The sequence below is a fragment of the Lissotriton helveticus genome, chromosome 3_1, assembly GCF_964261635.1.
Source record: "Lissotriton helveticus chromosome 3_1, aLisHel1.1, whole genome shotgun sequence".
NCBI lineage: Eukaryota > Metazoa > Chordata > Amphibia > Caudata > Salamandridae > Lissotriton > Lissotriton helveticus.
The window spans coordinates 502,163,185-502,189,337 of NC_136061.1; the positions used below are offsets into that span (position 1 = coordinate 502,163,185).

At 44.2% G+C, this 26,153-nt stretch overlaps 1 protein-coding gene across 5 annotated transcripts in view; it reads left to right on the top strand.

The window, feature by feature from the left end:
• MYO1B (myosin IB) overlaps window positions 1-26,153 on the top strand; it is a 911,317-nt gene that overhangs the window by 768,050 nt on the left and 117,114 nt on the right. For 4 of the 5 annotated variants that reach the window (XM_078680402.1, XM_078680405.1, XM_078680401.1 and 1 more), the window contains 2 exons: window positions 14,879-14,965; window positions 16,609-16,683. In XM_078680402.1, the coding sequence (XP_078536528.1) occupies window positions 14,879-14,965; window positions 16,609-16,683 (162 nt within the window). The remainder of the gene's footprint in view (window positions 1-14,878; window positions 14,966-16,608; window positions 16,684-26,153) is intronic. The other variant, XM_078680404.1, reaches the window with a different exon arrangement.

A 26,153-nucleotide genomic window follows, 5' to 3' on the forward strand; every position in this document is an offset into this window, starting at 1 on the left:
CCACCAACAGTATCACGGGGCATATAGAGAAGCTGACCCAACACAAAGGAACGTCTCCCTCCAACAGCATAGAGCAGTGAAGAGGAGCTTCAGTTTACGAGTCAGTGTTATTTTCACCCCACCTATGCCAGTATCACACCCCCCACCCTTTGCTTATTTCCAAATTCCCTTAACTCCGCTAGGCCTAGACCTGCCAGCCATCTAACTGGCCATTGCTACATAGTAATATATTTCAAAGTTGGGAACTATCAGCCCTCCCTTATCACTTGGTCTCTAAAGCATACACAGTAACACACTGTTTCACTGCCCGTTCCAGATCAGTTCCCGGAGCAAGGCATTCAGGATACGGAACCAAACCTTTGGGGTCCAAACTGGTAAGTGTACAAAGAAACAAAGGATTCTCTACAGCATGATACTTGTTGTGAGGGCTACCCCAGCCATTATGGAGAGCTGAAGTGTCTGTAAAAAGGTGACACTAACATTCAGGGCTCATATTGCGCTACCCAGATTTCCTCCTGGCATATCAATGTCACCGTAGTATATTTCGATTAGCAGGTATTTAAAGACTCGAGGTGCCCAGTGGATTCCTAGTTGTCACACCAGGCCTAGTGGATCTATGAGGTCTGGCGAGACCAGGACGCATAGCTTTTCTGCCAGTTGGTGCATATCCCAGCTATTGTGGCCCTCAGTGTACAATTTATTGATAAATGGGTCAACCCCCCACTCAAATAGCAAGAGCGAGTAGCCCTGACTTTTGTCCCAGTGGATCTCAAAGGGGTCTGAAATGCAGAGTCCTGTGCGTACTCTTGCTCATGCACCCGCGTGCAGCAGTGTGACCCATCTGTCCCAATTACATCTCAGCCATGACTGCCCACAGGTAATCCCATCTCATTGTATCAAATGCTTTCTTGATGTCCAGATACAGCACCATTGCCCCAGAAAGGAAGGCTCGGTGGCGGGGGTTCAGAAAGAATGCAAAACATGCATCTGTTATGGGAGATATTGCGTTTAGGAATTGACCTGTTTTGGCACTCATGTTCCAAGGTGGGAAGATAGGGTACTAACCAGATGGCCAGTTTCCTAAAGTCTAAATTGTAATTGTAATTGTAAATTGTAAATTGATACTTGTATAGCGCACTACTCACCCGCAAGGGTCTCAAGGCTCTTGTACGAATACCACTGTGGAACCCATCCTGGCTTTCCCTGTGAGGTGTCCACTCCTGGCACCCCCAAGGTGGACGCCAAGCATCCTTAGCGTTGTGGGGGCCATTGTGAAGATTAAGCAAGCTATTGCCCAGAGTTGCAGAGTGGGACTCCATGATTGGAATAGGCACCGAGGCGAGAATGATCAGGTCCGTGGAATTTTTTAGCCCAAGACCCGCCTAGGCGGGGAATTGAACCCTGGTCCCGGGCTAGACCTCTGCATCAGGGTCTGCCGCTCTAACAATTGAGCCACACTTCTCCATCAATTCAGCATTGATAGGGAGAAGTAGGCTGATACATCTGTGGCCTCTCCCTGTGTTTTGGGTACAGGCATATCTAGGGCCTCCCTGGCTCTTTCCGACAAAGACCGGCAGTCCAGCGCATGCATGTACATCTCAGCCATTTTTGGGAGTTGGAGGTGAGCAAAAGTTTAGTAGAATTTTATCGATAGGCCATTTGTCCAGGGGAACTGGATTCACACCATCTCTTTAATGGGTCCCCTAATCTTGGGTTCCAAAGCAATGACTTCCAGTGTTTCCCTATCCTCTGCTGTCAGTTGTGGTAGAATCGCTCATTTCATGAAAGTTGCCAGCGTCTCATCCTGCACAGAGCGGGGCTCCCCATATAAACATTGGAAATGGTGTGTGAAGCTTGCATGTATTTCCTGATGTGTGTGTACCGGTTCTCCACTCTGGCCAAAGATTTGGCTGATGGGGTCTCCCCTCCCCTCTGCCCCTCCCCACCTCCCTCAAGTGGGCAGCGCTCAGATATTCACGTTGCTTCAAAGTGCAGTTTTTCCAACATAGCTGCATGCTTCTCCTCTTCCTGCAGCATCACCAGAGCTAGCAGGTGATCTAGGATCTCACTCAAGTCAACGAATGCTGTCCTCTTGCGTAGTTAACTCAGTCCTAAGCAGCCTCTCCACCCCCACCAACTGGCTAAAACAGTAGCTACTGATCATTACCTTGAAGGCGTACAACTCAAAGTTAGCATGTGGTGCAAAACAGGAGGTTGTCTGGAAGTAATCGGTAATCATCTCTATCAGGAGGGTCCCTAAAAGGGGGGGTTATGCAGGTAGTCGATGGGGAGGCTCCAAGTGTTTATAGGTGCAAAGTGTCTTCCCCATTATATTGTAAACAATAATGGGTAATGGTACAAGACCTATCCACCCGGGACACACACCGCCCAGATCCTGCACCAGGCGCCTCTACTCCTCCGCTGCAAGTGACATAGATTCTCCAGCAGTCCAGTGCTGCACTATTCTCCATGCTCATTAACTGCTCACCCAGCAGATTCAGGTAGCCACGCCGATACCAGTGCAGCAGTCAGGCACCTCTCACTCTCCACTACATGCAGCACAGTTTCTCTTGTGCTCCCCGGCTAGGGCCATCCAGCGCCACAGTCCCCCTAACTCCCAACACATATTCACCAAGCAGGAGTCGGTGGTCTTGGCACACTCATCTCCGTGCACCCTGGGCAGAGTCTATCTTGTGGTGTGCTTTTTTGCACGCAAAGCCCACGTAGCACCACTTTTCTGGGCCGCAGTCATCCACCGCAAGCTCAGCTCACTGTCGCTGGTGCAAGAGCCAACTATGCAGGCAAAATCCAGCTGCTCCAGGTGCCACCACTGCTCAGGGATAAGAGACAGTCTAGCAGCTAGTGGTTTTTGTGCCTTCCCTAGATTCCTCGCCTTTTATTTCTTCTTCACAAAGTTTGGGGTTTTCTGGAGAACAGAAGGTGAAATGGCTCTTCTAACTTTAGCCATGATCTAACTTTGGCAAAAATCAGTATCTGGTTTCAGATCGGTAGAATTAATAATGGCTTTCATTTCCAGTGGCCTATTTGCACTCTTCCGTGCCCATTGAAGGAAAGGAGACCCTGGTTTGTCAATATTGTATCAAACTTTTAGTTTTGTTGACCTCAATGTTATATGTATACTGTCATTCCAGAGCTCAGCTGAACATTGAAGTGTTTATTTTTTGGAGGGGGACGTCATCCCCTTGTAATAAGTTTTAAAATTTCGAACCCAGTAGTGTGCTAGGCTAATGCATGCATGCTTGCAAATATGTTGGATTCCCTGCGTCTCAGTTTCCAAGAAAACTCCATAGAAAATAATGTTCTTGCTGATCACTGTTAGAATATTTGCAGTTGTCATGTGACTTGGCTAATAAGTCTGCCAGAAGCATGTTTCCTGTGGTTCCTATGAGTTGAAGGGCAAAACTCCATAAATTGCCATGAAGAGAAGTGCTTGTAATCACTCTGTCGCATTCCAGTGAATCATTCTAGCTCGCCTGTGTCATTACGGACACGGACTTGTCTTGGCCATTGTTAGCCGTGCCACTAAAGGAATCGTCCAGCCCAAAATGTCTTTTATATAAGTTCTTTACATCGTTCACCGTCGCAAGATGACTTTAAACACAGGCACCCTCCTGAAAATGAGAAACACAATGCAGTTCCGGTAGAATCCTGGAATTGTTTATAAAGTGTTTTTAAACATGCAATTTTCAGAGCTCATTGGGTTCACAGCCCTTACAATCTGTGTTTCTAGCAATTAAGAACACTCAAAAACACAAAGATAAAATCAGGAAAGTGGCATACTTTAACAGTATCAGTACTGTAACTCTGAAAAGAAAAATATATGTGTCTTAGATTACATGAAAGTGGGTAAAGTGGCCTCAGAAAACGAACCTATCTTCTGGTTTAGGGTTTGGTAGTAGGTCCCTTAAATGGGGATATCCTGCACCCTGGGATCCCTGGAGTAGCAGAATCTGTAACTCCACAGAGCCGAGGGATCCGATTGCACTCTGACTACAGATACACACTGTATTACGCCATAGGACCGCTAGGGCTCACAGAAGTACTCACGCCATTCTCCTTCTAGGTAGCGTGCAGGCCAACTAGGTGCTAGACCTCTGCAAGTAGGGCAAGATCAATAGGTCAATCAGAACAAAAGGTGGAGCAATGAGGAGTGTGCTCCTTGGGCAGTGTCGATACTCTGCTCGCACACACTTGATGTTGTAGATTTATTTGGGCAGGCCTGATCTGGTTTCTAGTAGCGAGGAGAAGACGTCAAGGTAATGTGTCCATATCTCTGAACTCTCTGAGCTGGTTGGAAGCTTCTACCTAAATAAGTTGTCAGAAGCCACCTGGCTTTGAGGGCTGTTCGCTGCCAATACTTAGTTGGCAGCTCTCCACATTCTGTAATTACCAGCATGCAGGTGTATCGAAGAAGGGCTTTAGTGAGGTGCAGGAAGCTCTAGCTCACATTTCCAGTTAACACAGCAATGCTCCCACACACAAATACACCGGGTATAACATAGGTAATATTCAGGTAATATGTGTATACAGATAAAGCCAAGTAATCAGTTGCAGGAATTCCAGTAAAACTTGAAAGTGGGTAGTTTATTATGGTCCACAACCAGCCGACACGTGTTTCGTCGTGTGTGGTGAGTCACACGACTCTTCAGGGCTTGTGGCACAGCCTATCGATACGTAGGCCCAGTCAAGAAGGATATAATGTGGGTGAAATTCAGTAGAATTCTAAATAGAACTCGTAGAAGAGAATTTTCGTGGTCGGTAAACCACCAGAATACGATTAATGGACGTCAGTGGAACAACACAGCCAAAGTGTGTGGCTGTGCAGTGAGAATCTCTTAACACATGTTAGTGTGTCTCTGTACCGGGAGGGGATCAGCTCTAGTCGGCATATGACTTATAATACTGTTGCGTTTCCGCTAGAACAATCAGCTACGTTGTACTCCCCCTCTTGTGATTCCCGGTCGCCGTCTACCAAGTTACGGACATTTCCAGTTTCCTGGAGTTTGGCAGCGTCCTACTGCTAATCTGGTTCAGTGCATTTCAAAAGTATTTAAATCTGTCCAACCAGATTACATTTTCCCTTTCCAAAGAGCAAGAGATCTCCATCTTCTCTCTTCGCAAATGCTTCTAGGAACCCAACTCTTTTCTCTGTGGTGGATTCTTGCTGCTGGTCATGGACAGCCTGCTCTAGCTGGAGACAAATGAACAGAAAAGGATGCTTGGGAAGGGCTTGCAACTCTCTGCGCCAATCTTCATTTTGCAAGGCCATCCTCACCAATTTAAAGATGTTTGGGATCAGCTAAGGGTAGTAACCCTGATGATTGAGAAATGATCATGTTTAAGTGTTTGTGATCATTATTGGAAAAGTTATGCCCATAGTTGACAACATTATCACTCCTTAAATAGTGCATATTAAGTCACCCCATCTGATCTAGGTCACTGGATTTAGTGCAGAGAAGCAGCATAGTAGGCGATGTGCCTGTGTACAGGTACTCCATTGAGAAAAGCACAAAAGTGAGGAGTGCAATGCCTGCAAAAGTCTCAGACACACTGCAATATATTATTTTTCATACGCTTTGCCTCTTGAGATGGGGTACCCCGAAATAACCAAGGCCTGTCGTGTGGGATTGAGGGAAGTTTTTGAGACACCTGGGTTTTGAGATCACGTAATCCCATGTAATACCAGTCACCCCCACCACACCAGCAGTCTGAGACATGATACCTGGTGATTTGTACTGCTTTACAAAAATGATAAACTTTGCAGACATGTTCTTAGGACAGCCATAAGAAATTGTTGCACTATACTGATGGCTTTATTTCAAAAGGGGAAGTATAATTTGATGCAGCTGTGTCGGTGTTATTTACTGATGAAATGCATGCAGCCTAGCCAGCTAAATGTGTATGTTCTTGCTTTCACTTGCTGTGCCTGCTTTTAACAGCAGCAGACTGCGGTGCCCGCAGCCAGGTCTTAGGCTGCTTCGGTGGCCACTCGCTCCTTATGCAGGACGACATAAGATTGTCTTGCTGATGCTTTTACTTGCAGTTTGCCTGTAAGAGAGCCGGTTGCATCAATTGTTCCGTTAATATAGAGACTTTGCCTCTGCTACTCGAGTCGTTGCCTTAAAATAAATAATTTCTTCAGAGGACCACTTGCTGCATAATTTATTCAAGTCTGAAAATGGGCTTGGAGTATTTGGTCGCCTTACGCTGGTTTAAGGATGCACACGCTGTACTGCAGACTACGTGCTCTACTCTGCTAAATACCTCGCATATTACATCACTAGGGCATGTTCTGTGACATCACTAGCAACATCCCTGCAACATCTGATATTACATCACTGATATCACTGCACGGCGTGGGCGCAAGTTATAGTTGGTGAATATCCGTGGTTTTGTACGTTTAAATAGGATGTTTTACTGACATTTTCATCTATCTATATGGTCCCTTTAACCTTTGGGGTTTTCATTGAATTTCTAGTGTGTGTGTGTGTGTGTGTGTGTTTTTTAATGCAAAGTAACATATTACAATTCCTAACTATAATGTCTCTTACTTTAAACTTTGTTTTATTCTGTGTATGTGTGTATATATAAAAATATATATGAATTCCTTACTGAACGACTGAGTCTGTAGAAGTAGTAAGGCTGTTTACAGCTCAATACCGTTCATTCATTCTTGGCATGCTTGTCTTTCCCAACACCTGCCTGTAGGCTTTGGAATGTTGTCCTCCTGGGACGGCATGACATCATCTCGCTAAGTTAGGCAAGGGTACTGTGGTATATATAGGCCGGGGTCAACATTTGTTTTTGCAGATTAAAGGCCGCGTGCCTGCTGGTGCCGGCTCGGAGTGTTTCCAGTGCGCAATCCTATGGTTTGGCAGGTGTGTTCTAATGCTGCTTTAAATATCTGTCCCGCTCGCCAGGTTAGCCCCGAGAATGGAAAAATGTGGGCACTTTGGAGAGTTGGTTTTGCAAACATTTCTAAACTTGGGCTGGCCTAGAAAGTCTGGCCTTTCAGCATCAGCTGTTTCTACCGTTCAATGACCAAGTGGTGCTGTCAAGAAAAATTCCCTGGCTCCTTGGAACAAATGTTGACGATTTGACGTGGTCAAGGAAGATTTAGTGAAACACTCTTATAGCCATATGATTATTGTAGTAGCTACAGGGCAAACTAAACGTTCCTTTGAAATATTTACATTATATTCCCTCTTGACACTACAATGGATATTGATGTTCGTGTTTTTAATACACAAGCATTTCACATTTATCCCCAACAGTTTTGCTTGGTATCTTGTCTGACCGTACTTTATAATTCTGACACATATTTTAGAGGCGTTATTGAACCTCTGCTGGATGGGCTGTTGGAGCCTCAGATAGCTAATTTGTGTCCTTTATACACTAATTCATTAGTTATTATCTTGTGGTCCGGGAACGCCGGAGGGTCCTGAGAGTCTACTCGGGGTGCGCACCTGCAAAGAAAATTAAATAATAATAACACATTAAAGAAGTATCAAAATAAAGAAACAAAATGTAATATTGAACATTTTAAAACGTTCTGTAAATGTGAAGAAATTTGAAATTAGAGGCTAAAATGAAGTTTGTATCCTCATATTGAATCGTGGGCGTGTACACAAGCTCCAACATTACAGAGAGTGGTTTTCTTGGGATATTTGTTTGAGTTAAATGCAATTTTTCATCATTTGTTTGTTTGAATGCTTGCTTTTATTTCTGGTTCAGGTAATTGACAATGCTTAGGCCAGGGTCTTTGGGTTCCAGTATTTACTGTGGGGCACCCTGGATTCCACCAATGATTCATTGGGGATGCACAAGTTCCAGCAATGATTAAGTGGGGGGTTCCACAGAAGTCAGAAGGTTAAGAACCTCTGCTCTAAATAGCATCCCAGCCAAGATGGAAACTTCTCCATCCAGGCATTTGTCTACTCCTTTCCTGGTATCGGATCGTCTACCCAGATCCACTCGGAGGGACAGCTGACATACAGCCTCTGGTTTAAGTGGAAAGAGTAATATTACAGTGTTCTAGGTGTATAGGTTCTCCTCTTTGAAAACATTTCAACTGACAAGGGGATGAGGAGGGTGTCTTTTGGTTTTGCATTAGCACATTCTTTAAAATTTGATATTTAGACCACAATGTTCTGATCCTGTTAAAGTCATAAATGTGCTCCAAATGTAGATGCAATTCTAGGGGAGCACATTTATGAAACTTAAACAGTGAGATTTAAGAAAAGGGTGCCTAAACACTGTCTGTGGCAGTTATTCTCAAGTAATGTTTTCTGTGCGCTGCCACAATAGTGAGTTGCCGATATTTTGCTTGCTCCAACAATGAATGTGTCCATTTGGTTGAATCTGTACCTTGAGATGCATGATTTCAATGCAGACAGTGATTTTGGTGAAATGTGTTCTTAGCTCATCTGCCCCATTACTGACTGGGACTAGCCATAGACAACTCAGTTTTGTCCACACCTCAAAAAAGTGTGTCCTGCCCAAACACCTGAAATATACTGTTCATGATAACAAGACTATTGTGAACAGCCTTCATTGTGAACAGACAGCATTGATCAGGGAGGAAAAGCTGCCCTTATCTTCCTTGATTTATCTGCAGCTTTTGAAGCTGTTAACCCCTGCCATGCGGTGGTAATACCCCCGCTGTGCTGGGGGGCGCGCGCAGCGCCCCGGTGCTCATGATGAGCTCAGCTCGTCATGAGGCACGGCACTCGTGTGCTCATGACGAGCTCAGCTCGTCATGACCACACCCGTTTCCCTGGAACGCTCAGCACAGCAGGGGAATTATCCCCACGTGTGAGCGTTCCACGGCTCATGACGAGCTGAGCTCGTCATGAGCACCGGAGCGCCGTGCCTCATGACGAGCTCAGCTCGTCATGAGCATGGAAGAGGTTAACTACAAGGTCCTTCTAAATCCCTTACGTGATTTGTCTCTACCCCCCTTTTCCCTGCCTTGTGGTGTCCCGAAGAGATCATCGCTTAGCTTGATGCTCCCCTTGCAAGTCTGATCAGATCTTTTGACTTCTCCTTGGTGTCATATGCTGATGACACACAGATCATTGTATAAATCTCTGGTGACTTTCAAGAAACAGCTGTTAGATTCCATGACTGTATGGAAGAAGTGGGGAGGTGGATGAAGCAAAACTGCCTGAAACTGAACTCGGGCAATACAGAGGTTCTCATTTTTGGTAATGATCTATCCTTTTTGTACCCAACTAGTTGCACTGAATCTGGGGGCACTTCCCACCCCGTTCAGATGGTTAGAAGCCTGGGCGTCTTATTTGGCGATAAACTGATGTTTGAAGCACAGGTGAATGCCCTTACTTCATTCTCCCTCAGCACCTAAAGGACAGTTAAAATAAGTCTTCCATTTATTCCCCATGAACTCTAGAAAACCGTTTTTTCTCTGGTCCTGTCAAAAATTGATTACTGCAAGGCTCTCTACCTCATCATGCAACAGCGGCTGCTAAGAAAGCTTCAGATTCTACAAAATGCAGCTGCCCGGATTCTACTGGAGATTCCAAAGTTCCTCTCAGCCTCCCAAACCCTATATACACTTCCGTGGCTGCCACGGCACAGGTCCTGACTATTTTATAAAAAAACCTTCAATGGTATATCCCTGCCAGAACTCTTTGCTGTGCCTCCGCTAAAAAGTTTAGGATTCCCTGTTTAAAATTAGCCAACTGGGGAGGCAGGAGTTTTATTGGTGGTATTGCTAAGTTATAGAACAGCCTCTCATTTGATTTACAATCACAGACCTCCCTATTAAGGTTCAAGAAAGACCTAAAGAACTGACTCTTTACAACTTAGTCGTAAAACCATCCTTGGATAATTCTTCTTCTCTCTCATAGTACTGTAAGCTCCATGTCTCCTCAGCACCAAGGCGATTCTGGGCATATGCACTCTTAAAAAAATAAATTAACATTATCCCTCCTGGAAATGTGGGACACAAAGACAGGTCAGTTCAGTCACTTTAAAACATATACAGTAGTTCACCTATCTCAGTTAACAGATGATTGTCATGCTCTCTACATAATTGCAAAATGATGGAATGCAATTCTCTTGCAATAATGTCTTTACATTGTTATGGGTTTACAACCCTTATCCTTTGTGATCTAACGATGGCAAACACAAAACTGCTAAAATAAAACTAAAAAAGATGGTGTCAAATCAAATTCAGTACATTGAATCTGCAAAGCAAATGAACATGTCTCTAGTTAGGGAAGGTTCATTAATTTGACCTGAAAAGATGATTCTGCCTCCCGATTTAAATATTTTGATATTCAATGCCTTGAAATGGGGATATCGTGCAACCTGTGTTCGCTAGAAGCACAAGAGTGAACAAATGCTTGAACCACTCACACCATTATTGATCTGACCAGATTTGAGTTTAGAAAATATGCATTTATAAAACCTATTAAGAAAACTTATTGGTGGAAAAAATGCAAGCATGTAATCAGTGTGTCGTAGCACGCAATTTCCATCTTGTGCCCATTATTGTTTGTAATCATCCTTCTCCTTGATTTACTTCATCTGTCACTTTTCTTGGTGAGGTTTGCATATAATGGCATGACATCAATGAATACTACAGTTTTTCTGAAATTGGCATGCAATCGCTGCCCTGCTATTGTGATGGCCATTTTTCAGGCTGATCTCAAAATGATATCAAAAAGCAAAGTTTTGTTGCAGAGTCCTGAAGAGAAGTGGAGATGAAATCACAAAGACCCTGCCAAAGGTAGCAGGAATTTTAGCCTGCGTTGGAGCTGAGAAGTGTACAAATAAGATATTTGTTGAAATGGTATTGGAGACTGTAGTGTTTATTGGAAGGTGTGTGAGAAAGGAAGGAAAAAGTAATGGAAAGATCAGTCTTAGTTTGTACAAAGAGGCTATGTGTGGCAGTGGGCGGAAAGGAAATTCAAGTGGCATACATCAGTAACAAAGAAATCGTATAAATCAGTTTACAGTGGATAGAGAGAAGCCAGCCATATATACAGCACAGGACCAACAGACGTGAAACTAATGGATGTAGAAAGCATTAGTAATGATAGGACGGTCTTGAGGTTGATGAAAACGAATTTCGAATGCAAGTCTAAAGAGAAATGGTTAGCACAAGAAATGTACTGATCGAAAATGGAAAGCCTTAAGAATGGATTGTGGAACCTCTATAGAAAAAGGGGAAAACAACTGTTATGGTCAAGGTCAATAGAGTACAATAATCGCAAAAACTAAGAATCACAATGTAAAAGAATTGTAAGGTATTTGAGACTGTGATGAGGAAAACCAAGACATATGTAAGTTTCAGTCTTGTACATTGATTAAGTAGTGCATCTACACCAACATATATTTATTTTTCTTCGAACATGGCATGTAGATTGTATTGGCTCTGCCAAACGAAAGAAGATTAAGTCTGCCATAGCAAGATTTTATTTTTCTTCGAACATGGCATGTAGATTGTATTGGCTCTGCCAAACGAAAGAAGATTAAGTCTGCCATAGCAAGATTTTGTAATTACCTATCTCGTCTCATTTCATTACTGTGCTGGCTTGCTTCCTCTGCCACAGTAGGAATCAGAATGTCAGAGTTCACACGATGATCTGTAGTGAGATACTTCAATGTGGTCCTCTAATGTACTCCGTTATGAAACCCTCATGTTGGCATACAAGCGTCTCCCGCCACAGGTGTTAATTCTAGCGGAAAGTTAAACGGTGAGAAAGGAGCATCAAGGCAGAGTTATGTGTGAAGGAAAAGATGAGCTGGCTGCAGTGGTGAAGTCAGTGGCAGGATAAACCATGAAGGAAGCAGCCAGAATGAACAGTAAAAGGCTGCAGATTTCAAAGATGGACAATGATCAATTCTGATAGAGCATTGAGCAAAGTGATGCCGGGGTGTGGATGGAGGCCAGAGCTGGGTGAGGCATGGGTAGGCTTTGTATTGAGGGAAGCAGAGGTAGTAACTCTATGTGTACACATCTGCATTCTGTTTTATGACTCCTCTCTTTTTGGTTGTGAAATGGAAGGGAAGAGGGATCATGGGGTTCCAGTGCATGTGCAAGTTGTGCGCTGAGCCGCTACAGCATACACCTTATCTGCAGCACTGGTGTAGCTGATACAGAATGTGCAACCCCATTGAAACCTAGAATATAGTCTTTGACAATGTACAGATTTGTGTTACCCTTGCTCAGATGCTGAAAGAGTTTGACTGCTCATAGTGATTTAAAGTATGTAGAATATCTGCTCTTTTAAACAAAGCTGATAACTTGAGCATGTACATACAGGAGTTTCCTTCATCTTAACTTTATTGCTTTACTTCTTCCATCGAGATTGTTATTTATTATTTTTGCCCTTTCGCTAATTTGATGGAAGTGTGTTTATTATCTATCATTAGTACACATACATGAGGAAAGAAGAGGTAATGCATGAAATGTATGTTAAAACCAGTGCTTAATTTGAGCCAGTGGTTGCAAGTGGGGGGCCCACGCCCACTCATTTTTGAAAAAGAGGAAAGGAGGACGAGGAAGTGAAAGATGGAAAAACCGTACAGAGAGAAAGCAGGAGCCTGCAAGACTGAGATAAAGTGGCAACTGTGGTGGTTGATGAAAGAGGAATGAGGTGGCAGCCTTGGTATTCATCATCCAATCTTAGACAGCGAGGGCCATGGCTTCTGAGCGAAACATTGGACCTTGGCACTTACTGTTCTGCATATTAAGCTCTGGTTAAAATGTTGTCATTGCAAATGTGACCGAATACCTTAGTCAGTACAATAAAAGTACCAACGCTATTGTTCCCTCCGGTTTGGAAGTAAATATATGTCCCTTTAGTATGCCCGACACCCTCTTCCATATGTCCCATGACTACCTCAGAAATGAAACTGCAGATTGTTAAGGATTGAAGTTATTCCACCATCACTAATTGACTGTGATGACACATCACCTTATTTTTGAATTTTGAATAAGGGGCACTTAGAGGGTATAACAAATTCATTCATTATTCATTACCCTTATTAAATATTTAGTTCTACAATAGATCGGATACTTGCCCAGTAAAATAATTTGAGGTAAAATGTACACGTGATCTATACGATATATGCCACAATATTGAGTACCAGTGTAGGTGGAACTGTGATATGTGGCACTACATCACCACCAGAACACCTAAGTGTATTACATCATTTCAGGAAGGAGAAGCTGACAAAACACCCCCCCCCCTTTTTCTATTTTTGTTGGTTTGATAATTTAGATTTTCATAAAGCTTCCTGAGATACGTTTTTAAAACTTTGAACGTTTTCTGTGTCTCTAATTCCATTCTAAGTGGTGTATCTTCTCTTATCCTAGTTGTTTAACTACAGTGTTAATGTTGCTGCCCATTTGACTGTGAATTGTGTTCCCATTTGCTTTATCCATGACCTATTAATATTTACAGAATTCCCCTGCCCTAACAAAATGGTGCACAGTGATGATGGATGGGTGTGTTGTTTGCTGGCTACTCAAAATGCATTCAGTTAGTCTACTCTTTAAGCAACAGATTCTGTAAATCCTGAACATCAGAATTCAGTGCTTCTAAACATATGGTTTTCTCACTCCATTAAAGACAGAAATAACAAAATGAGAGAAGTCTCTGCATATCCATTCCATTCAGTTAATTTCATGTTGTGCAAAATCTCTATTCATTAATCCATGAAAAGACAAAAGTGAGGCAAAATCAAACATTGCATGTCAACCATTGTTGGTGAACAGCTTACACTATGAGAAAATCCCATAATCAGTATCCTAAGACATCTGTAAAGAGTGCGAGCTTCTCAGACATCTGCTGAAGAAAATCCTGTACCTACACATGAAGGTTGTCCAGCTAAACATCACTAAGAGATGCCCCTCTATTTATGAAGATATTTTATCACAATTGCAGATGTCATCCCAATTGCTTCAAAAGCTTAAAGGAGGAGTACTATATCTAACCTTTCTAAGTGGTAATGTATGCCACATTGATAATGTATAGTATCCAGATCTATTCCCCTGTGATAAAATCCTCAAGTTAAGCTACCAAACAGGCTCTTTCAGAGGGAATAGGAAGTGCTCTCTGTGCAGGCTTGCAGAATTAAGGTGAAGCACTGCAGCCTTCTGTATAAACTGCAGGCTCTTGGGGGTTGGCACTTACCTCAAGTTTCATATCATGCCAACTGAGGCCATATCCTGACCTGTGGTGCAATCTTAAAACTTACTGCTTTCCTTGGAATCAAGCTGAGCTAATCTAAGATTGCTTTTAATGTTTTATGAAGTTCTGAAAAGTTGGTGGAACTTTGATGAACTGTTTACTGTTCGCCTCTATACCTATAGTTTTGCCATAATTTTTTCTACCATCCTTGAGGCAGCTTGATTTCCACACTTTGTGATAGGGGACCACTAGGTAATAAAGTACAGAAAAGAATAGTCAGGTGAGTAACAAGTTCTCACGCCATTTTAACCCTTTGTTACAGAAGGTTACTAATTGGCTATGGTTGTACTGTAATACGATCACATAAATTATATAATGAAATATTTGGTGTTAACCGCAAAAGAATTAAAAGAAATGTGTACTATTAATTTTGTTCTAATGCCATTCACAGCCATTCTACGAATCAGTGCACGTCTGTGTTTTAATTTTTGTGTTTGAAAATACTAACCATTTTAGAACTGTTTGATTACCAGGTATATTTATGAGGGGTTTTGAATTGTTAATTTGGTTCTGATTTTGTTCTTTACTACCATTGTATTCCGGAAACAATTATTCTGTTTTGGGGAATCCTTTTCCGGGCGTTTTGCTATCCGTATCGGGCTGTCTCTTCATTTACTATCTAAACGTTTTAGGCTCGGAGGGAATTGAGGCGCTTGAAGGAAGAGGCTAGGCGTAAGCATGCTGTTGCAGTCATTTGGTCTTACTGGCTTGGACTTAAGGTACTTCTGATCCACTCCTACGTGTTGCAAAATCAGTAGTGTGTCTTCCTCTATTAACATACTCTATCGTTGATTGTGTGCCTCTCTGGAACTTCCATCTCTCAAATAAACATGCACGTTTTGTCATGGAACTTCTATTTGTACCAGAGTTCTCAGTAACCTCAATTGAAAAAGTATTTTGGGGTTTGTGAACCATGACTATGGACTCTCCTTGCATCATAGTCTGAATAGTAAGGAAACCTTGAGGATGCTTTCCATTTGCTGGTCAAGATCAGTACAGTTTAAAGATAAAGACTTGAAAGCGAAAAATAAGATATGACGCTAACATAGTCTGCCGCACAGTCCTGCTTTCATATAGGTTTCCACTACGAATTCCAGACAAGTTATTCACTCTTTCACCTCAACTAACCCCTATGAAGCTTGGTTTGGATTTTCGAAACATTGGCATAGTTCCATGGCGAGATCGTATCTGTGTAATACCGTCCTTAAGAGATTGCATTTTTTTGTTTTTGGCCTGATAGGGTTCACACTAATCTTAAACAAAAACCTTGTACACTTTTTCCTGTGCTTGACTCACATTTGGAGTCAGAGACACTAAACCTTACACTTTACATCATGTACAACTCACTTATTTGGCATAGTTCATAATCAAAAGTAGCATCTCCTTTTTCTTACAATGAAAGTTATTTTCCCACTTGTAAATTCCTGAACAGGTTCCAGAGTTATGGAAAAAAATAGAGAAATTTGGGACAAGCTAATTGCAAAGAAAGACTTTAATCTCCATAAATTATGTTTTTTGTTGTTGAGCTTTTTCTTAAAATACTATGCCATTAGTTCCGAATCCTGTTATTTACAGACAAAATAAGGAATGCATATTCAGAGTGACCAATTTTCAAACCTCAAAAGTAATGTGTTCTCTGTGCCCTTGAATGCCACTCCAATAAGTTGTGATCAAAGTTGATCCTCACAATACTTTACCCATGTACATTGTGAAAACATTGATGAAGGCACTAGATGCAAATTTTGAGCACATCATAAACTCCTTCCTATTTCAATAACCTTAAAAGGAAGTAAATACCATATTTTTTCCTGCTTTATTTTGTTAATTATCATTCTCAATGAATCGCCAACCCAATTATTTATCATGTTATACCAGTATTATCAGGCCAGACATTAAATGCTGTTTCTTATGTTGACGCAGTTCAATATATAATAACATACTCTCTACTCACAGGTTTTCCTAGCAAAATTAATTTTCACGCATGTATGACACACGGGTGTAAATGAAAATTTTGTTGGATAGTATTGCTCCATAAAATCTTATAATTTGTACTACTCACTTTAAAGTTAAAAGGTAGGTTGCAATATATAGCTTTATTTCATCTCAAGGCAAGGCACAATTTGAGAAAATATGTTAAACATGTCATTTCCAATAGGTTTATTGGCTACCTTCCTTTTCAGTAAAATAACATCACTATCGAAGTCTACACCGTTATGTTGCTTATTAACTCTTCTTTTGATCTCTTTCTTACAAAACATCTGGATTATTTTAGGTTTTATCATTTCAGGAAATATCACCTCTAGGAGTTTTGTCGTTAAGTATCCTTCTGAGAATCTTAACTTTTATTTACTTCATTTTTAAGGTGCGAAGGGAGTACAGGAAATTCTTTCGTGCACATGCTGGGAAGAGGATATACGAGTTTACAGTTCAGAGAATTGTAAGTTTCAAAAACTGATGACGCAATACTGAATCGTTTATCAAAAAACATTTGTCAGGTAGTTTAGTTTTAATTAGATCGTTTCCCAGAAACATGGAATTTTGGTTTATCACGTTTTGGAAAAGAAGAAAAAAAATAGAAAGCATGCACTGCATATTTAGGAAACTGGCTGCTGTAAATGTAAAGGGAAAATGTGGGCTCCAAAGTCCAGTGATGTAAATCTAACTCCTGACTTCCTATTGATAAGTTGCAATCTGATCGTTCTGAGAACATAGGGCAATTCTGATTAACTATAGTCTGCTGAAAGAAGTGTCTTTGATGTCTGATGTAAAATCTGTTCAGTCAGACATAGTCCGAACTATGAATAAAATTCCTTTTTCAAAATGGTAGGTTCACACTTGACATGCTTTGCCACCTGAATACGTAAAAATGTTTGCGGATCTAGAGGAACGTGTGCGACAGCATGTTTTTAACCAAGTTTCCTACATTTGTGGAGCAAGGCTGTAATTAAGCGTGACCTTCCAATGTTCCCTATGCTTTACTCCCAACACTGGTTCTACTTTACTTCCTGTAAGCAGAGTGTTGAAGATTATCAGTGGATAATTTTGAGGTTCTGGCATGACTCCTTGTTCCTTCAGGCATCAGTCTCTGCTCTTAGTGTTTTTCACCTTGTTATTCAACCCGTTTACTGCGGCCGTTATTTCGGCGCAGGGCGGGCGTTCTATAGAGTGGGCGGGGCCGCGTCGGCCGTTGAACGTTCGCAGCACCAGCCAGGTAGTGCTCCAAACGTTCAGAGGCCGACCGCAGCACTGATAAGGTTAAGCGCCTATGTCTTTGTGCACTTTATTAATGGTAAGTAAGCCGTAGCAGCCAGAGCCGCCTTCTTGAATTGGCGAAACCAGTAGGTCTGTCTGTTGCAAGTGTGATACGTCTTTGTTTGCAAACATATGTAATACAAATTAAAAATTGTAAAGTCAAAAAAATTAAACAGTAAACAAACAAAACAAAAATGGAGAAATTGGCTCAAAAGCCCTCGCATTAATGTCCTCTCCTAGGTGGATGTGCACAAGTGATGAGGAAATGCCATCACATTAAAGTGCAAGGTAGCCAGTGGTTGCAGTGGGCTTGACCCTTTGCCCCATACTGTATGTAGTGGTGGGCGGAAGCAAAATGTGAATGACAATTTATCAGACAAATGGATGAGGTGGGTGGACTCAAAGCCCAAAGGTCTTTCTACCCCTGGTGGGGGCCAGATTAGGGGGCTTACCCTAAGTCTTCCCAATTTTGGAGGGGGAAAGAAAGACTACTAGAAACCTGTGATATGCTAAAAAAGCCAAATATGTTGTAGAGACAGCCCACCTAGACTTTGAGCAATATACTCACCCCTAAAGGCCCCAGCAATCTTTCTTGTCCCTGCTCCCCCCTCTGTGGGGGCAGGGAGCTGGGATTCATGTTTAAAAATAAAAAAGGGTGGGCGATGCCGGCTGGTCAACTTGCCTCACCCCTCCTGTAAAGTCCTCAAAAGTCTTTCTGATTTGAGGGGCAGATCGGGGATGTTACTCCTGATCCATCTTGCTGCCGCGGTGGACAGCAAACTGGAGCCAGAGATTAATGTTTAAAAAGAAAAAAATGAATTGGGGTGCAGCAGTGCGCACTTTGGGATTGGGCCATTACCAAACACCTAAAGGCTCTAACAGTCTTTCTTGCCCCTCAGGAGGCTGAATATGAGTTATACGCTCAAGTGGGTCTCCCAAGGGGTGGGGGCAGAAATTGCTTTAACCACTAGAGATAGATTTAAAGACAATGGAGTGGGGTCTTCTTCCACCTCTAATGGTCCAACAATTAGCACATTTATACCAGTCTGCCCCTGGGGGAGCAGAAAGCCCACTGAATGCTAGGAATAGTTGGTTTGTTTTTCAAATGGGGTGCAGGCATGTCCTTCCTGTAATTAAGCTGTCCCCACCCCTAAAGTCCAACAGAGTTTCTGTCCCCTTGGAGCCTAGAGCATCCCCATCCCAATGGCAAGTGAGAGGAAGTTTGGATTCTTCTGGGAATAGTTTTGACACATGGGTTGCGAGGGAGTCAAAAATGCCCCTCCTGTCAATTCTGCCTCTCCTGGGTGGCTGAAAGACTCTCACCCAGGGAATGGAGTCCAAATTGTTCCTGTCACAGGCAACATGTTCAGTTATACTAGTGGGGTACAGTTTTAATGTGGAGAAGAGTGGGAATGCTGGATGGTAGTAATCTTGTGGACCCGGGGTCGGAGCTTGCCGAAGGACAAGATGGCCGCGTGATCCAAGTGCTCCGCGAGCCATCATATTAATGCCACATGAATTCTCACATTTGATGTTGCTGCACGTTATTCCATGGGTTTAGAGTGAAGCGCAGGATTCCAGCTGCCATATGTGGTGGGAGAAGCGGAACCCCAACGTTTGAGGGAGGAAATGGGCATAACCTTTCATTGCTGTGTAACGCACAGTCCTCTGTTGTCTACTGCCGCGCCCACCAGCCCATGGCACAGACCCGGAGCTGTATTCAGCACTTCCCCAGAAAATCTTGCCCCAAGAGCCCTGCCGCACTTGCGCTGTTGACTGGTACAGCTCGATCCCACTACTGACTACGGCTGCTAGCGTTGCGCCTTGGGTATCGCGGCCGCTCCCGGCGACATCAGCGCTGCTCTGCCACCTGGGCGGGCGGTGTGCCAGGCCATCAGGGAGTGGCGCTACTTTCGTCCCCTCGGCTTCACCCCGGGGGAGGACTTTTGGACCGTGTGAAGAGCGCGGCATATTGTTGCCCTGGAGGTGAGTCCCCTCGGAGTGGCCCGCTGCAGGATTGCTTGGCATGCTACTGGGTCTCAGCCTCAGATGATTCCTCGGTTGGCGTGGCTACCTGAAGACTGCGTCAACTGCCCTAAATAATTGATTAAGTCTTCACACTCTCACAGCAGTGAAAGTGCCTGCTGGTGGCCACATATGAGCGGCGCCTTCGCTACGGCGTGCTACTAGTTGAATTTGTTCGCCAACCCCTGAATGATTGCCTGCTGATGGCTGAATCGAACATTTACTAGCTTCCGCACTACAGTGCATTGATCCTGCGAGCCCTAGGCGCCCAAGAGGTTTTCGCCAGTTTTCACTCACCTCTGGCATATTGAACCCTCTCGTCTGGAATACTCTTCAGTTAGGAACCCCCGATGAGTGCGGGGGAGAGAAAGTGAAGTTGATTCTCTCTGGCGATACTTGGTAAAGGATAATTTTCTGCTACACAGCCTGAGATCACGACTGGCATGGCATTTAGAGGTTCACTGCGCGAAGCACAGTAGTACTACGGACCCCATACCAGATTTCTAGAGCGCATCAGAAGGAGGACGCGTCCCTCCGACGCTAGTTTGGGCAAAGTGTATAAAACCCAAACAAAGCTTCTCTTCTACCAAAGGAAGTCTAGAACCAGGGAGACAGAGGGGGCTCGTTCATCGGAGGACCAAGTAGACGCCCCTGAAGAAGAGCCCAGTGACATTAACCAGATGTTTGCTGCGGTGCAGAAGAACCTATTAACTATCAATGGCAAAATCGACTCACTTGTATTCCACATGGACAGAATGTCAGAGCGCCTCGACAAACATGCAGAGCGGATCGACATGACCGAGCGGTGTTTGTCGGAAGTGGAGGAGGCTCAGTCTGAGTCTGACTCCATCTAAAACCATATGGCCAAAGCACTAGTGACACTACAAGATAAAGCAAAAGATTTGGAGGCCAGGGCCAGGAGGAGCAACATCCGAATTACCGGCCTACCGGAATCCACCTTGATGGGCAACATGGAACAGTTCACAGAGAAACTTCTTGTCACATTGCTGGGCTGTGAAACGTTCTCACAAAAGTTTGTGGTGGAACGTGCCCACCGTGCGCTCGGCCCTAGGCCTCCTCCATGTGCCCCTCTGCATCAGATGATAGTAAAACTGCTAAACTACAGGTACAGTCGATTCCGCCCTAAAGCAAACTAGAGAAAAAGGTGTGCTGACATACGTGGGCTCTACGATATCGCTGTACCAGGATTTCACCATGAAGGTCCAGGAAGCCAGACGCCAGTTTGCCCCTATGAAGCGTCGACTTAGTGAGAAGAACATGGACTACTCTAGGCTCAACCCAGCCAAGCTAGGAGTCATAATGAATGGCAAACCTTGGATTTTCTTGGACCCTAAACCCCTACAAAAAGCACTTAAAGAATTCTCTAAGATGGAAGAGTGGAGTTCAGAAGCAAAAAGACTTGACGAGGCATCTGGTGGGACATCCGGCGGCAGGCTGGATGAACAAAATTGAATGGTCCTCTGTTCGGTGCATTACCCGATCCCTGTGGCCCTGATTCAAGAATGTGGCCTTCTCTTGTAGGGGGCCCTCAAAATCGCGCTCCACTGAGCACTGTATTATGAATAGCTCTACAAAGGACAACACTGGGCATGGTGCAACCAAGACTTCCGCAAGTATTGCTAATGCTAATGTGGCTGCGGCCCGGGGTGAGGGATAATGTGTTGTTGAGATTGAACACACCACTCCATTGGGGAACACATAATTTATATGTGTAGTCAGGTAGTTAATTCCTTCACCCGTAATATGAATTTTTTAAGAACTGCTGGTATCAGATGTGTCTTATTACTCCCGATGGGAAAGAATTTTTTTTTTTTTCTGGTGTAGTTTGTGGTGCTTTGGTAACATCCGCTCCCGAGGGTTTCACACTTCATGGTTTATTGCCTTTCTCACCTACGGGGGTTGGGTGGGGGATGGGGGGACATAGACTATGTTGAGTTGGGGTTTGCATGGCGTGGGCGGGTGCGGTGACATTGTTCTGAGTGCTTCTTTTTGTTTGTTTGGTTTTTGTCACAGCGGGAGTATGGTATCCGACAACTTTGTCAAGAGAGCGCCATTGTAAAGCGCTGCTTCGGGGTTACTGTTGGTGGGAATCAGAGGGATTCTGTTGAGAAATCGTCCCCTCCTATCATGAACACTAGGTGATAGGTTGAGATTACCGACCTGGAACTCCAGAGGACTGAATGACTACCGGAAATCCAGGAAAGTGGTTGCGTACCTCAACAGACATAACCTAGATATTGCCCTATTGCAGGAGACCCACCTCCCTTTAGATAACCCAATATTAACGCTCAGAAAGTTACATGGCACATTACATGCGGGAAACATCCTTTACAACGCAACTTTTACCACGCAGTACCTTTACGACGCAACTTTTACAACGCAAACCATTGTAACGCATTGCGCTGGGGGGCGCTCTAGGATAGGGAATACGTTTAATTTACTATCCAACACCTTCCCTAGTGTCCACTGGGACTGGAGTTGGAATAGTAAATTAAACTATTCACTATCCAGCACCCCTAAGCGCTATGCGTTGTAAAGGTTTGCGTTGTAAAAACCGCATTGTAAAGGCATGCGATGTAAAAGCATGCGTTGTAATGTCATACATCCCTACCATTCAGCATGTTTTTCCACGCATGCGTGTGGGGTACCTACCTGGGTAGACCCAAGATCTGGTCTCTCCTTAGAAGGTCTCCATACTGATGTAGAGGGCAGATTTACGATCTGTAAATGCAATAGGAAAGGCATGGAGTTCATCATTATAAATGTCTACGGCCCTATCTTCGACCACCCTCAATTTTATTGAACCAATCTGAATGTAGCACGACAGTTACCTTCGCTACAGAAAGTATGGGGCGGTGACATGAACTGTGTTCTAAACCCAGCTATCGGCCGATCTGGGGGACATGTTCTGCATCAGTCCTTAGCGGCTATGGCGATGGAAGATGCAATCGCAGAGCTGGGCATGATAGATGTCTGGCGATCACAGTTTAAAGACAAGGGGGATACACACACTACTCTGCCCCACATGATCTATATACTAGAATAGATTATTAGTTTCTTGCGGGCTCACTGAGACATGCAATACGTATTCCAACCATTCACCAATTCTATTAGACCTTGAAAGCCCACAAAAACAACTTTACGTGGAGGTTCCCTTTCTAATACTAGAGGTCGCCGAACCGCCACTGCCATCTGGCCATGGTCGGATCCAAAAAGACACTTCAGCTGCCTCACCTCAGTTCTGGCACCAAAACTATTCACCAAGATTAAATACTCCGTATTGACTCTGATCTGGCACATACATCGGTATCCTCCCACTCTTCTGAACTGACCCAGCCTCTGACTGAGTCTGCCTCGATGCCAGCTAAGAAACATCTTTCTGCTATATCTTCAGTTCTGAAACCAGCCAAACCTAAATCCTCAAAATACTCTTCAGTTCCGAAATTATCAGAGGCGAACATTTTGAAAACATTCCACAGTTTCCCTGTCTCCTGTTGAACCTATCTTCAAAACGATGGATAATTGACAAAGAAAAAAATTCAGATTCAACTAGGAACTGGAAGAATAGTGGCCTATCTTCCACCAAAGAGACAATTGACTTTTGAGGAGTATTTGCACACTCATGTTCCACAAAAGAAGAGGTTAAAGGGCACTGCTTCCAGTTATACTCATTATCCTCAACCTCCTCCACCACCACTACCTCCTCCTCCTCCTCCGCCACCACTATATCCACCTTGACCACCATCTCCTCCTTCCATCTTCACATCATGATCCAAGAGATGCTACACCTCCAGGTGGTTCACCTACAACACACGCTAAAGGTATGGGGGACGCATTAAGAGAGCCAGACCCAGAGGACACTTATCATACTGACCCAATGATAGCTAATGATCCGGATATACAGCAGCTTCACCCTCCTCTCTTGAGAATGCTAGTGCCTACCAACAGGTTATTGTCAGGCCAGTTAACTACCATGGTGTCCAACTACATAAAGAATCTTTAGAGGAAAAAAACTATAGTTGCCATCATTGCGCGCAAAAGAGCTAATAGTCGAGCATCTGGAGATATGCCACCCCCTGATAGAGAGCAAGCGTATCGATGCAGCAGGCAAAGGGGTGGTGGCTCAAGCAGCTAACAACTGGCATATTACCAACTGCCAGGCCCTCCTAGTGCTCTATTTTAGGGCCCACTGGGATGAGATGGAAGAGTTGTATCCACATCGCCCTGAGGAATATGGCAAAGTGGGACATCAGACGGTGGCAGAAGGTCATGCCATCACTAATAACTATCAGATTGGTGGTGGCTGCTGCTGACACGATGGGGGAGTGAGGGCAGCGCGGGGAAAAACAAGAAAAAAAGAAGGAAAGAAGTACACTTGCCTTCCTGCTGCTGGCTGCTGCCTCTATGATTCTCTTCTCCTCGCCTCTAAAGTTCCCATGAGCCCAGACATCCCTACGGCCAGTTCCAGCGTTTCAGGAAGCGCTGGGATTGGCCTGAGCGAGCTTGGTTTCTTCAGTATTGGGGTGTCTTTCATAGATTCACATGCTTGAATATTCCCAATCGTTAAATAAAATAGCAATAAACCAATAATATATGTATATAAAAACATAATTACATACATTCCAAAACCATAAATACTCATAAGTACTAAGGTTAGCATTAACACATAGGAATACCTAGAAGACAAGAAAACCTTTATAGCATATCCATGTCATTATGTTAGTCCAAAGTACAGCCAATCAGGTGCCAGCACCCCTCTAGAACCTTCTCCTCAAAGGCTCAGGCCTTCAGATTTGCTACCGCACGTGAAGGGAGTCTCCCTGAGCTCTGCTCAACTTCTTTCAAGATTTCTACAGTTTTTTTCTGGGATGTCTTCAAGTAAGAAGTCTTTGTTTCGACCATGTACTTCTTGTGGGAAATTGTGGCTCTTCTCTGAGGACCCTCACAAGAAGTGTATTTACTGCCTCTATCCAAAGCATGAGGTAGGTAAATGTAAAATTTGCAGGACTTTCTCCACCAAGACCCTAAAGGACCGGGAAGAGCGTCTCCTCCTGTGGTTGCAGAGGTTGAAGGATAAGGATTCACCTCTTTCTGAGGCAGGAAGCCTTGCGTCAGGTGTGTCTAGAGCCGCTTCTAAACGTAGCAGTGTGCAGGATTTGCCATCTCCTTTCCTGAAAAAAGAAGAAACTTCAACTTCAGAAGGCTCCTGCTGTGTCTCCACCTCCTCCTGCTACGCCTGCGCCCCCGAGATCTGACTTTCAGGCGTCCACGGCTCCTTCTACGCATGTTTCCACTAAAAAACGTGCATAATCGTCGACGGTCGTTCCGACGGCGAAATCTGCCTTCTCCAGCTCTCTGACGACGACGGTGATGACGACTTGTGCCAGTGGGTCGTCGACGTCGGCAGTGTTGACGATGGTGTGTGTGAGCTACAATTCTGTCCCGTCGACGATCCCAATCTCATCGTCGACATCTAAGAAGGCAATCTGGTTGACATCGAAATCTTCGTCGACGCTTACTGTGAAGAGAGCCTCTTCGCCGGCGAGTGCTCCATTGACGGCTGTTTCGTCGTTGGCGGCTTCGCCGACGGCGGCTTCGTCAACGGCTGTGGTGTTGTCATCGACGGCTGCTTCGTCGACGGCTGTGGTCTTGCCGACGGCTGTGGTCTTGCCGTCGATGGCTTCGTCGGCAGTGGTTGTCCCATTAACGATGTTAATGTCGTCGACGTCTACCTTCGCATCATTGCCTCTGGTGCCACTTTCTTCATCCGCATCTGGGGCTTCTGCTGTTGACCCTCTGCACCAACGGCGACAGGTGCCTTTGAATCAGCTTCCTATTCCACATCAATTCTCAGCCTCGGTCACCTCTTTTTGCCACGGGTTCGGAGCAAGACTCTGGTTCTGATGAGGAGGAAGATGATAGGTTCCGGGCATCTCGAAGCCCTTCGGAGCTAGTCATGAAATGTCAAGACTATGAGGACGATCAGGTAGATCCTTATTTTCATGAGGAGGAACCTTCTGTTCAGGTTCCCACCGCTCAAATACCACTCTCCCTCATTTCCAATCGCCAATACATGCTAGAAGATTATAATAGACTATTTCCACCGTCTCACCAGGGGTCTCCTCAACCTACAGTGCCTGCAGCTACCGCAGCTCCTCCCCCTGCTCCACCACCGGAGTCGGTGGCGCCCTCTGCAGCACAAACAGCCTCTATTCAGGTCCATGCAACGGTTTATGAGGGTGATGACGTTCGCCCAGATCGGGAAGACGGCGAAGTCGTTAATGATGATGGGAACATCGCAGACTGGGACGACTATCCGATCCAGACACCGTCTTCGCCACCTTCGGGTCCAGGGGATTCCCCTCCCGTGGATCTACCTGGTTTTCACCAACTTATGGAACGAGTGGCGGAGCGTTTTAAACTTCCTATGGTTCTGAAGGATGAGGACTGTTTTCTTTATGGTTTCAAGAGTCAACCTTTTAAACAGGTCCGGACAGTGCCCATAATTGACTTCATTTGGAACGAGGGTGTCAAACTGATGCAGACGCCAAACTCTATTCCGGCACTTTTTCCTCGTTTGGAGAAGAAATATAGGGCACCCCAGGGTTC